The sequence below is a fragment of the Oryctolagus cuniculus genome, chromosome 5 (genome assembly GCF_051225735.1).
Source record: "Oryctolagus cuniculus isolate XC-2025 breed Fujian yellow rabbit chromosome 5, ASM5122573v1, whole genome shotgun sequence".
NCBI classification, from domain to species: Eukaryota; Metazoa; Chordata; class Mammalia; order Lagomorpha; family Leporidae; genus Oryctolagus; species Oryctolagus cuniculus.
The window spans coordinates 84,207,156-84,219,819 of record NC_142871.1 but is presented as its reverse complement, the minus strand read 5'-3'; the positions used below and the strand labels follow the sequence as shown (position 1 = coordinate 84,219,819).

General features: G+C 41.0%; 1 protein-coding gene across 4 annotated transcripts in view; it reads right to left on the bottom strand.

The window, feature by feature from the left end:
• Nucleotides 1-2,015: 2,015 nt before the first annotated feature.
• Nucleotides 2,016-12,664, bottom strand: part of CNR1 (cannabinoid receptor 1) — a 28,113-nt gene continuing 17,464 nt past the window's right edge. For all 4 annotated transcript variants that reach the window (XM_089332917.1, XM_051854481.3, XM_008263198.5 and 1 more), the window contains exon 2: nucleotides 2,016-7,553. In XM_089332917.1, the coding sequence (XP_089189043.1) occupies nucleotides 6,072-7,490 (1,419 nt within the window). In that variant the 5' untranslated portion in view covers nucleotides 7,491-7,553 and the 3' untranslated portion in view covers nucleotides 2,016-6,071. The remainder of the gene's footprint in view (nucleotides 7,554-12,664) is intronic.

Genomic DNA, 12,664 nt, shown 5'->3' with positions numbered 1-12,664 from the left:
TATATATATATATGTATATATATATGTGTATATATATGTATATATGTATATATATATGTATATATATATATATATGGTGCTGTGACAACGCCTGCCACACAGTAGCGACAACAGAACATAGCTTCTTGACTTCTGATCATTAGCTAAAGAAGTGATGCAGAGATTAATTGAATAAGATAAAGTGAAGAACTGAGTATGAATTAATCTTAACACTTTACATTGATGTAGTCCTCATCAGTTTTCAAAGCTCTTCAGAACATTTTACATCATCTGATGTTACTAACACTTTCAGAGTTGCATTTTTACAGATGAGGAAATTCAATCAGAGGTTATGGTTTGTCCAATTCCAAACGACTAGAAACTAAGTGATCCAGAACTGCATCCTGGGTCGAATAATTCCTCCTCCAGTGAATTTCCCAGCACAGCAGCTGCCTCCGTCCATCAAAGCTGGGCATCTTTGACATTTGTCGTGATTCTGATGTTAGCCAAAAAGACTGTGTTGTGTAAGGAGCAGTTGAACAGTTTCAAATGGATCAGGCTTGCTCAAAGATGTAAAGAATTCTATTATTATTATCATTATCAAAATAAACACTTAAAGTGCTGAATTAGTCCTCTGTTTCTTAGGGTTAAGAGACAAATTAATTGCTCTACAAATATTTGAGCACCCATATTAAGAGAAATGAGCAAGGGGCTACAGTTAATACTTGTGAATCTCACTTTCTCATTTTTTCTCTTACGCTAAGATTGCAACTTTGATTACTCTCCCCACTTGTCAGTTCCTCCCTGTCCTTCCCTTTGACTTTGGATATGCCATGGGGACTATGTGTCCTCTACTCTCACATATTATTTAATTGTACTCAGTCTTCAGAAGTAGCTAACACAGCAGCCCAATGACCTGGACTACTAAGATGTTCTGAGTCCTGCCCATTGCACATATCTCATCACCTCCTAAGATGATCAGACATATAACATTCCAAATCTCCCTTATCAGCATTCCAGGCACAGGGAGTTGGGGAACAATAATGATGTGTGTTGTTCACTTTCTATAGTCCCATATGGAGTCAAGGACTTCCCTTGCAGTACCTTTGATCCAGGAAAATGCTTCTCACAGAATATTCTAGAGCTGAGGGAGGGATTTTCTAGTTGGAACCAGTATGGGAGACAGAGTGGGGCATCTGGGAGTCTCAGCTTGTTGTCTGCTTCCACATAATTCTAAATGTATATTGCAATATATGTGGTCACACATATTGATTGGGAATCACTTTAGAGATTTTAAGATGCTCCTTGAAGGTATTAAAATTAAGTACTTTTCTCCCATGAAGTCTGAGTATAAAATTTAAGAGCTAAGAATAGATACAATTTACTTTTTGTTAAAAGCAGTCAATTTATGCACTTAGCCACAGTGTTTACTAAAAAAAAGGCAGAATTATCCATTTTGATTACAGGTATTAAAAACAAAGATAACCTATTTTCAAATATTCATCAATTCATTATTTTAAAAATTGACTACAGATACACTTCATTTCAGACAGTAATATTTAAACCTCATTATAATGCATTTTTAGTTCATTATAAAAATATAGGTAATTTCTCTTATTTTCAAGTAAAAATTATTTGAATTTTTAAAAATTGCTATGAAACACATATCTCTTGTACATGGTTCTGAATATATGTTTATAATTTTTTATATTTATATTTTATCATGGCTAGTAAGTCCCAATTTAATCTATGCATTGTGAATAATACATTTGTTTTAATCCACTGCAAAATTCTTAAAATCTTTAACAAAATAATGCTTTTAAATATATAGCAGCTATTTCTGCTTTATTGTATAAATTATGTTTTGTAAGTTTTTTCCAGTGTTAAAATGAATATATTAACCCAGTATGTCCCCACTTTTCAAATAAAGTCATAAGTGCTTGTTAAGGAACAAATTAGTTGTTCAGCAACCTTTGGAATATAAATACCAAGTGTTTCAGCATCAGACTGTGAAATAAGGCAGAAATCAAAGGCTGTTTATGTTCTTTCTGAAATCTAGAATTTTTATTTGATTCAGGTAACTGGACAACAGACATGATGAGATGTTTTCTCTTTGAATAAATAACAGCTTAATTACATCATTGAAATAAAATATACTATGGGCTTAATACATTGTAAATATTACAGAAGTACTACTTTGTTATAGTAATTTAATGACTGAAGCTACATTTAATAACAATCTTACCAGTACTTGTATACAAAGTATTATACAGATTACCAACGAAGATATTGCAGCAGGTGCAAAGATGTTACCAGCTCAACAAACATCTAACAATACAATATTCTTCTAAGAGGAAAAGTAATAATGTTAGATTTACAGACAATAAAGAGTTGTTGTCCACTTGAAACACTTGAAATAAGAATCCAGATAATCTGGTATCTTGAATCATATTATTACAAGAAAAGGTTTTCTTTCTTGGGGACTCCAATCCCCAGTCAGCCTAGTACAGTAAGTTTACATGAAGATATCGTTTAGGATGCCACAGCAATGTCAAGAAACACTCCTATCTGAAAATCACTGATTTGTAGGCCACTGCTTAAACATCTGACTCTTTTTAAAACCTATTTACATACATTCAGCCCAAATCAGTAGATAGAAATGTTTTGAATATATTACAATAGGCATTGTTAAACATTTCATCAGAAGGCCAGTGCAAGACAATTGTTAATAGCCTTGGTCTGGCATTGAGGAGATTTTAAAATATCATACAAATGTACAGGTAGAGTGTGAGAAATTTAGATAAGTGTGTGATGTCGGTGGTCTTTTTTACAGATATGGAATGGCAAAAATTAGTCAACAGGACAGTAACAGAGTGCTACTCATCCAGGGCCTAATTCTCATCTGGGGGCTGGGCCTATTTCCTGCAGAGTCTGTTCAGGCAGCAGAAATTCCTCATCATCTAATAGTAGATAGACCTGACTCCAAGTGACACAGAGGGTTGGAGAGCCACTCCAGTGCAGGCACACATCTGCAACACTTCTCAAGCCCCTATCTCTTCTACAGATATTTCATAGGTAATTTCAAAAGCAGAGATTCTTGGAGACAGCATTACTTGTCTACTTGAAACTGTTAGTCCAGGACTGACTCCTCATTACAGAGACTTGCACAGGTCGGGAATCTGGCCCTTTCTGAAGATGTGTGATGGAGAAAGCAGGGTCACGACAAATATGGCATCCTCAGAGGAACGCACACAACTCTGATGTCAGGCCTGACAAACGCTTAAATTTAAATCATACTTAAATTAATTTGCCTAATTAAAGGACTAATTAATTAATGATACTAATGAATTGTATTCTCCAAGGGTAATACATTGGAGGGAACATTTTACTCACTGGGGTTAGGAAATGATATGAGTGCCAAAGTGAATCCAACTAATTTTAATGTTTTTTAAATGAAGGTAGTATAACACATACATGATATTTCACAGGTATTTCTTAGAATATCAATAAGCACCAAGTTTAGTGCTGTCAGCCCCATTGTCCCTTAATTTATTATATATAATTTAGGTCTTGAAAGCACAACACACTATAAAATCTACATGGCATATGCACAGATACAGTTTCCAAAATGAATTCTGGGATTTTTCTACATAAAAGAAGAATTTTGTCTCCACCAGTTCTTCAGCGCTGAGAGAGGAGAGGAGACACAGCCTGGTGAGCTCTGACACATGTGGATTAATGTTCAGGCTGATGCAGGTCAAAACTCTGGCAATTCTGAAATGAAAACTAGACCCTGGTGAGTTTTTTAGTCAATAATCTTCTCTCCTTCTAAAGAAATCATATTTATCCTCTAGCACCTTGAACCTCATCTGCATATTGCAGAGAGGTAAAGTGAAGGAACAAGCAGGCAGATTCAAAAGGCATGGAAAACGGAAAGGGTCCACACTTGGTCCATAGACCATTTTTCCACCTTAGACTATGAATTGCATGAAAGGAGCTACTCTAGCAGGCTGCTTGGGTATCCCAAGAGTTGGAAATCACCAGATACATGCTTGCTCTCCTAGTTTACTTCATGCTGTGCCAAATCTTAGGGCCCTGGAGGAGTCGTGCTTTTATCTCTATAAGGATATTTCTTGCAAGCAAGCTTTGGGAGGGTCAGGTGGCTTCTTAAGTGATATCATTCCTTACTGGAAAAGGGCCCAATTCTGAGCGTCAATGACACCATTTAGAGTATGAGAATGGGGCTTAAGAAGAAAGCAAACCCCGCTCCTCATTATGCCTTAGCATATATTGCTAACCATGAGCAGAAGAGGAAGCAGCCCAAAGTCACCCAGAGAAACCAGGTGCTGAGCTGTCACCAATGCATCTTGGGAAGACGCTCAGATGTCACAATCCCAGGTGTGTAGCTCCGCACTGCCCTTTTCTGTTTACCTCCTGCTTATTCTGGCCTCGTTAACCATCTGGGCCAAGCCTGGTAGTCCTCCTTTAGTTCAACACATGCACAGGGCCACTTAATCCAGAACCCACAGGCACAGTTGAAAGCTGTTACCATTAGAGATCTTTAAAACCATCTTCCTTTTAATAACTTACATATCCATAGCCTAAATCAAAACACTCTCATTTCTTGACAATACCACTGTAAATAAAAACCTCCTTTTCTGAATATCTGTCATTACTTATTCCTTGCTAAACACAAGTCTTACGTAATACCTGAAGAGAATTTTGTTACTACTTGACTCAATCTCTTAAGGGATGTGTGTGTGTGTGTGTGTGTGTGTGTGTGTGCGCGTGCGTGTGTTGGGGGTTTGGTGGTTCTGTATGGTTGTGGTCAATATTGTTTATCAACAAGTTTCTGGAAGAACTCAATTTTAGAAACTGAATTCATGTGCAAGAGTGCAGCAAGTGGTAGGATTTACACTTGGTCACAGTTTTCTCACTTTATGACATTACTATAATGGTTACAGTAGAGAAACACACATACACACAGTTATATTCACATTCACACACAGTATAATTTTACTGATCCAGACAATGCTTCTTTTCAGTTAAAAAAATGAAGACTGTTGTTTGGCCACCCAGGCATGAAATCTACTTAAACCTGGGAGATAAGAATGCAATACTTGTCAAGTAAACAGCAACTGCACAGTGACAACAATATACATTAAGATTGACACATGCTGTCTTAAGAGGTCCAGTAAAAAGCTAAAGACTAAAGAAAGTTAGAAACGTCAGCCCAAAAAGTCAATATGCTTTCTCTCTTCCATTCTGATTATAACCCAGTACTTGACAGAACACTATAGTCCAGCATATAATAAATGTCCTTCTAGGAAAATGAAAGGCTAATAAAATATTAAGTGTAAATGAATTCTGGTCAATACTTTGAATAGTCTTCAAATTCTTCCTGTTATAACAGTAAAATCAACCTTTACTGTTATTTCAACATCAAATTTAAATAGAGATATTTTAAGAAGTAGTAGGATTTCTAAAGTCATATCATGGGCAATAATACAAAAAAGGGGGTACCATGGGTATATTTCTATGGCACGCATTCCATTGTTCTCATGAAAGTTGACCTGTCAGTTTTTCAGAACAAGACAAATATAAACAACACACAGTAAACACTGACACACAACTCACAGGACACAACACAGTTTATAAAATGCCTCTACTTTAGTACTATAACTTGTAAAAATGGACACCACTGATACTACAGATACACTTCACATTATAATGAAAGTTGCAGTGACAAAGGCATTACTCATTTGATAGCATTTTTCTATGGGTACTTAGACTTCAAATTGTGTAGCCAAAGATTTCCCTCCTATTTCCTTAATACTTTGATTGACTGTTCAGTCACACAGGCAACAGCCTTTCTTCACTATAAACAACCTGGTGAGGGAGTCTGAGGACCTACACTACTGAAACGTCAGCAAAAACTAATAAATGAGTGTGGTGGCAATCACCTTTCACTGAGCATGATAGACTTAAAAAAATATAACCGATGAGACCACAGACTCTTCCAGGTTTTGAACTTAAAAAAAAAAAAAAAAGAATTTCTATTCTATTCCTGTACTGCCAGGGAGGCATCAGGCTCACAGAGCCTCGGCAGACGTGTCTGTGGATACAGACATGGTCACCTTGGCAATCTTGACGGTGCTCTTGATGCAGCTCTCCGCAGCCCTGTGAACACTGGCAGCGTTGTTTGCATGTTTGTGCAGGCAGTCCGAGTCCCCCATGCTGTTATCCAGAGGCTGGGCGGTGCCTTCACACGAAGGGAACATGCTCCGGAAAGCATGCCTCAGGTCTTTGCTCCTCAGAGCATAGATGATGGGGTTCACGGTGGAGTTCAGCAGGCAGAGCATACTACAGAAGGCAAACACCGTCTTAATGAGTTTGTTCATCTTCCCAAAGACATCATACACCATGATCGCAAGCAGAGGGCCCCAGCAGATGATCAACACCACCAGGATCAGGACCAGGGTCTTGGCCAGCCTAATGTCCATGCGGGCTTGGTCTGGCCGGGTCACCTGCACCTTGCCATCCTCTGATGTGTGGATGATGATGCTTTTCTGGGTGCCGCGCTGAATCATGCGGACCGCATGGCTGTGAGCCTTCCAGAGAATGTACATGTACGCATACACGATGAACAGCAGCAGCACGCTGGTCACCCCGATCCAGAACATCAAGTAGGTTTCGTCAATGAGCGGGAAAATGTCTGAGCAAACGGACTGCAGTTTCTTGCAGTTCCAGCCCAGGAGAGGCAGCACAGCTATCACAATTGCTATGGTCCACATCAGGCAAAAGGCCACCACAGCCTTGGGCCTGGTGACGATCCTCTTATAGGCCAGGGGCCTGTGAATCGATATGTACCTGTCGATGGCCGTGAGGAACAGGCTGCCCACCGAGGCAGTGAAGGAAGCCGTGACCCCACCCAGTTTGAACAGAAACACGTTGGGGCTGTCTTTGCGGTGGAACACATGGAAGTCGACGAAGCTGTAGACAAAGATGACGCTCCCCAGGAGATCTGCCACTGCCAGGCTGCCAATGAAGTGGTAGGAGGGCCGGCAGCGGAGGCTGCGGGAGTGCAGGATGACACAGAGCACCAGCAGGTTCTCCAGAACCGTGAAGGTGCCCAGCGTGAGGGACAGCACGGCGATGGCCAGCTGCTGGCTGGGGTTCAGGATCATGAAGCATTCCATGTCCATGAAGTTCTCCCCACACTGGATGTTCTCCTCATTCTCCTTGTAGGATGAGAGAGACTTGTTGTAAAACTCTGTCATGTTCAGCGGATCTCCCGGGACCAGCTGGGCGTTGTCTCCCGCAGTCATCTTTTCTTGGAAGGGACTTCCACGAAAGGAAGTTAATGGAAATTTCTGTGGGAAGTAGCCTAACTTGGACGCCATGTCGCCTTTGATGTCTTCGTACTGAATGTCATTCGAGCCCACGTAGAGGAGGTCTGTGGTGATGGTGCGGAACGTGGTGTCTGCGAGGCCATCTAGGATGGACTTCATAACCTCAGTCTTTGATCAGGCCAAGCTCAAAACGACTGAGAAAGAGACCCACAGGAGGGAATCCTAACAGGAGGGAAAAAAACAAGCTGAATGGAGAGAGAAAGCCAGAACAACAGAAGGCAAGCAACACTGAATACACTGCAAACGTGCACCCTCATGGTATTTCTCTGAACACAGGTCACATCTTTGTCAGATTCAGCCAACAAAAGGAGCCAGTCATCAGAGAAAAGCCCCTCCCCCCCAAAAAAGTTAGGGGATGGAGCAGCACACACGAGAGACATATGACTCTTTTATTATTGAAGCAGTCAGATTGAAGTCGCCATGTGAAACCTGTTTGGGTCTCCAGGGTTGAATAAGCCAAGCTAAATCAAATGCTTCTTGGGCACAATGTGCACCTCACAGTCATGTCAGGAAGCATTCAGCACCCGGCTGTTGTTGTCACATACACAAAAGGTCCTATGCCATAAGGGCAGAAAGAGCAACAACATGTCACCTGGTCTCTGCTTTTGAAGACTACAGCTTATCAGACGGGTAAGACTAAGTGTATAAGAAAACCGGAGTCTAACAGAGTAGAGAATCAGGTGTTGAGTTAGATAGTCTTTGTGTTAAGTGTAAAGGAGGAGGAGGCTGTTAAGAACCAGGGTAGCTCAAGGCTATGGTGGGAATATGTGCTCCACTAGGAAAGTTTTCACCCAGGTAAGGGGAGGTTTGGTCTACACCCTGGCTGAGATGAACTGTCTATTCAACTGAGAAAAATAGCCTAAAGGCCAAACTTGCATGGAGGCATAAGGAAGACCAAGATCTCTAATGCTGGGGAGGGATGAGACTGGAGGATGCTTCGTGATAGCACCCCTACTGGGCACTGTGGGGATGTAGCATGCCAGGTGACAGCACACAGGCCTGATGGAGTCCAAGACTTTCCATCTGGATGACGAAGAGGAGGGGACCAAATTTTAACACTCTTCAATTCTAAGCTAAGTGATTTGGTTTTGTTTTGAAATAAATGGCCAGAAATTAGATTTGACGATTTATAAATGTCCATTTAAAATGCAACTATTTGGCATACTGGTTAGGACACCTTGTGGGATGCCTGCATCCTATATCAGAGTGCCTGGGTTCAAGCCCATGCAATGCTTTTGATTCCAGCTTTCTACTAATGTGCACCCTGGGAGGTGGCAGGTGATGGCTCAAATACTTGAATCCCTGCTACCCATGTGAGAGACCTGAATGGGCTCCTAGTTGCAACCTTGTTGAGCCCCAGCTGTTGAAGGTATTTGGAGAGGGAGCCTGCAGATAGAAGATGAATTTCTTTTGCTCACTTTCTCTCCTTCTCTTTCTTTTTATCCTTCTCTCTCTCTTTCTCTTTCTCTCTCTCTCTTTCTGCCTTTCAAATAAATTTTTTAAAGTTTTAAATAAAATATGCCTGTTCATCTCTCTAGTTTATAAAAATATTAGAAGCCTTGAGTGACACAATTAATCATAAAAACAATTTTTATTAATTATTGTCTGTTGTCTTTAAATATAGCACTATATATTGGGAGCTGGAGATAGTTTTTACCTTGGAACAAATGAAAAAGTTCTGAGTCCTCTTGTTCAAATGCAAAGATCCTAACTTTCTAAATTCATAAATCATTCACGAGTGTGTTCATCCAGTCAACAAAGGATGGAGCACCCACTCTGTGCCAGGCACTGTACGAAGTGCTAGTGTCTGGATAGCATCAAGAAAGAGTCCCTGCCCACAGAGTGATGATGGGGACATGCAGGGTACTGTGGGGGCAGACAGTCTAGGGGGCTGAAGGAGGCTTCCCCAAGGAAAGAATGTTTATGCCAAGAACATGTAGCATTCATGTGGGTGGAGACTGGAAACGAAACCAGAGATGAGTTTTAAATTAATACCTCGGTGTCGTGATTTAAAAAAAAAAAAAAAAAAAAAAAAAAAAAAAAAAAAAAACACAATTTGGAGCAGGCATAAAGTGCTAAATGTGACCCATCTTCCTACTGTCACTCCAAATCCAAGGCAGCATCGATGCTCACCAGAATTAGGGCACCTACCTCCTGACCAGTTTTCCTGTTTTTTTCTGGTCCTAGCCCCTTATGATCACTTGTCACACAACTGCAGGAGTGATCTTTGTAAATGTATTGCTGATTACATGACTTTACATTTGCTGTAAAGACCAAATATAAACTCTTTCATGAAATTTCCCTCCCAGGCTCACAGTGCAGCTCTTGTTTCTGCCTTCTATGCTGCAGCCCACCTAAACTCCTTCCAGGTTCTGACCCTCAATCCCTTGCTCTCTATCCTCCTCATTTCCTGTTCTCCCTGAATGGAATAGGTTCTACCTCCCACTTACACACCCACAGGGTGAAGTTCAGTGAAAAGATCCCTGTGATAGAGTTCCTGCCTTTCTCTCCAACTCTCTTGCCACCTTGTTCTCATCACTTGGGCTGTACAAAATGATTTAAATCCCATTAACACATGAAATTAATTACTTTTCAACTTGGTGTCTTTGTGCCCTCTGCCCTGGATACTCCTCTGCCCAGTCACCTCTTCCTTGACAGTTTGCTGTAACCACCTCCTGTTGCTCTCTGCTTCCCATGGTTGCAGAACCCAGAATACCCAAGTAGAGTTCTACCATGGCATTTACTAAATTCCCTAATATTTCCTTTGAAGCTGTTCTACCTCTTCCTCCCACCCACCAGATGGTAAGCTCATTAAGGACCCTTTTGGGAAACTTATTTATCTTAGTATTTACTTGCAGCATTTAGTACAATGCCTGGCACATAAAAAGGGTCTCTAAATAAGTTGGTTAATATATATACATACAACATGTATGTATATAGACTCAAAACAGCTCTTTTATATTCAATGTAGAGGAGAGATTTTCTCAATTGTAATGAGAAATAAATTACATGTAACTCAAATCCAGGTTTCTAGCCTGTGAAACTGCCCAACTCATTTGTGCTAGAAAAAAAAATGTTCTATTTAGGAGAGGCTATTAGCATTTTAAATGAAACTGCCTGTATTCTAAATGTTCATGGACTAAACTCTATGACCTGGGCAACCAGGGCTCAGGAGGCAAATGTGAATATTGGCAAGACAATACTAAATGGTGAGTAGAGCAGGCCAGAGGGTGACCCAGCCCCTCCATGGTCTTAGAGCTCTTTTATAGGAAGGGTTAGGGCCTGAATCTCCCAGGAGTCATTTTTGTTATCAGTCAGAAAATTGAGTGTTTTTCCTTAGTGTGGGTTCTGGAGCCGGTTCCTGTACTGTCATAGAACAAGGCACGTGAGAGCCAACAAGTGCTTTACCAGAGACAGAAGTTCCAGGATGCAAACCACACCAGGGGACCCAGTGTGCAGTGAGAGGCTGCTACGCCAAACCGAATCAGGGCAGGGTCCCAGGGCAAAGGCTAGCTGCTGAAGCTGTCCAGATAAAGGGAGCAGAGACAAAGACCAGAGCCAGCAGGCACACCGTTGCCCATTTTGTCTTGGTTCCTTTTCCCAAAATCTCCCCCTAGTTTCCACCCTCAGCCAGGACCCAACTGTTAGTTCTTAAGATTCCTTAAGTCCCCTGTTTCTCTCTGTCTGGCAACTCTCTCTCAGATCCTCTTCTCTACAGAACTCAATCTGTGTGTCTCACCATTAGGCAGTTTTTCAGGAGGCAAGTCTTGCTCTTTGCAAACTTGTCTGCTAATCAACTCTGTTCACATATGAACATTTCATTCACAATCAAAGGGACACAGAAGACAGTCAGTCACAGGCTGGGAGACAGCTGTTCCTTACATGGTCCTGGCATATTTTCAAACTTAACTTTGGCCTCTCAATCCCTACCCACACTGAAACTCACAGCTCACAGGCTGAGGGAGCTAACTCGCTGCTCTTTGATGAGACCATCACATCCACACACCTTCTCCTTCCACTTGTTCCTGCATACTCATTTCCAAGATGTTAAATTGATCTTGCCAGACCTGTGTTGCTGCTGATTCCACATCTGAGCCCATCGTGACCAAATCTCCCCACCAGCAGCTAATCTTCCCAGCTTAATCCTCATAAAGGCATTTCATCATAATTGCCATGTTCATTTCCTTAGCTGGATGGGGTTTCCAAACACAGAACAGTGACTTTTTTTCTTATGTGATTTACTACCCTGAGCGGAAGGGAGAGGGCTGGGCTCAGACAGCAGCATTCACATGCACCTAATGAGAAAGCAGTTAGATTCTATCAGCTGATACATTAACACAGGGATTTAATTACTTATTTGTCTTTTCTTAAAATGAGAGGAGAGATAAATAATTAACTCAGTGGACTTTCGGCCTGAAAACCAAAGCTTGAGCCCATATTTCTAAGTAGTTGCTGGGAGTCATCTTCCCTCAAGTAACTACCTCTCCCTTCGCACTTCCCAATTAGCAAATAGTATGGAAACTTTGACTATGTATATACTAGATTCATGAGATTTAAAATGCAAAAGGTACTGAACAAAATAGCCTGAGAAATTACTTTCTCATTACATTATTCCAGCCAATCGGTTTTCCTCTCAGATGCAAGAAATAAGTTTTGTGTTGATTTTTCCAGAGATATTCATTGTTAATTCAAGCAAACATACATGATGTCTCAGAGTGTACGGAAAATGAAATTAAGAGATAAGCATGTGGTGCAGTGGATGAGGCCACTGGTTGGGATGTCTGCATCTCATATTGGAGGCCTGCTTCCTCTCCAGCTTCCTGCTGATGCACCTGGGAGGCAGCAAAAGATGGCCAAAGTACTTAAGTTCCTGCCATTCGTGGGAGACCCTGGCAGAGTTCCTGGTTCCTGGATTTGCCTGGCCCAGCCCCAGGTATTGAAGGCTCCTGGGGAGTGAAAAATCCATGAGTGGAAGATCTCTGTGTGTGTGCACAGACGTGTCTGTCACTCTGCCTTTCAAACAAATCTTTTTTAAAAGATAAATCTATTTTGCTGCTGAAAATTTTTGAATTCCAGGCCTAATTTTTTCATAATACACATTTTTCATGAAACTTCTGAAGGCCCTGCTTCTGGATTTCAAAAATTTTTGTAACAAAATCAACTTATCTTTTAACTCCACTTTTCCATGAACTTTCCAAAGTACCCTCATATATAGGCACTATTTATTTTCTTTTTAGCAGTCATATACTGTACAGAGATTGTTCTATACTTTC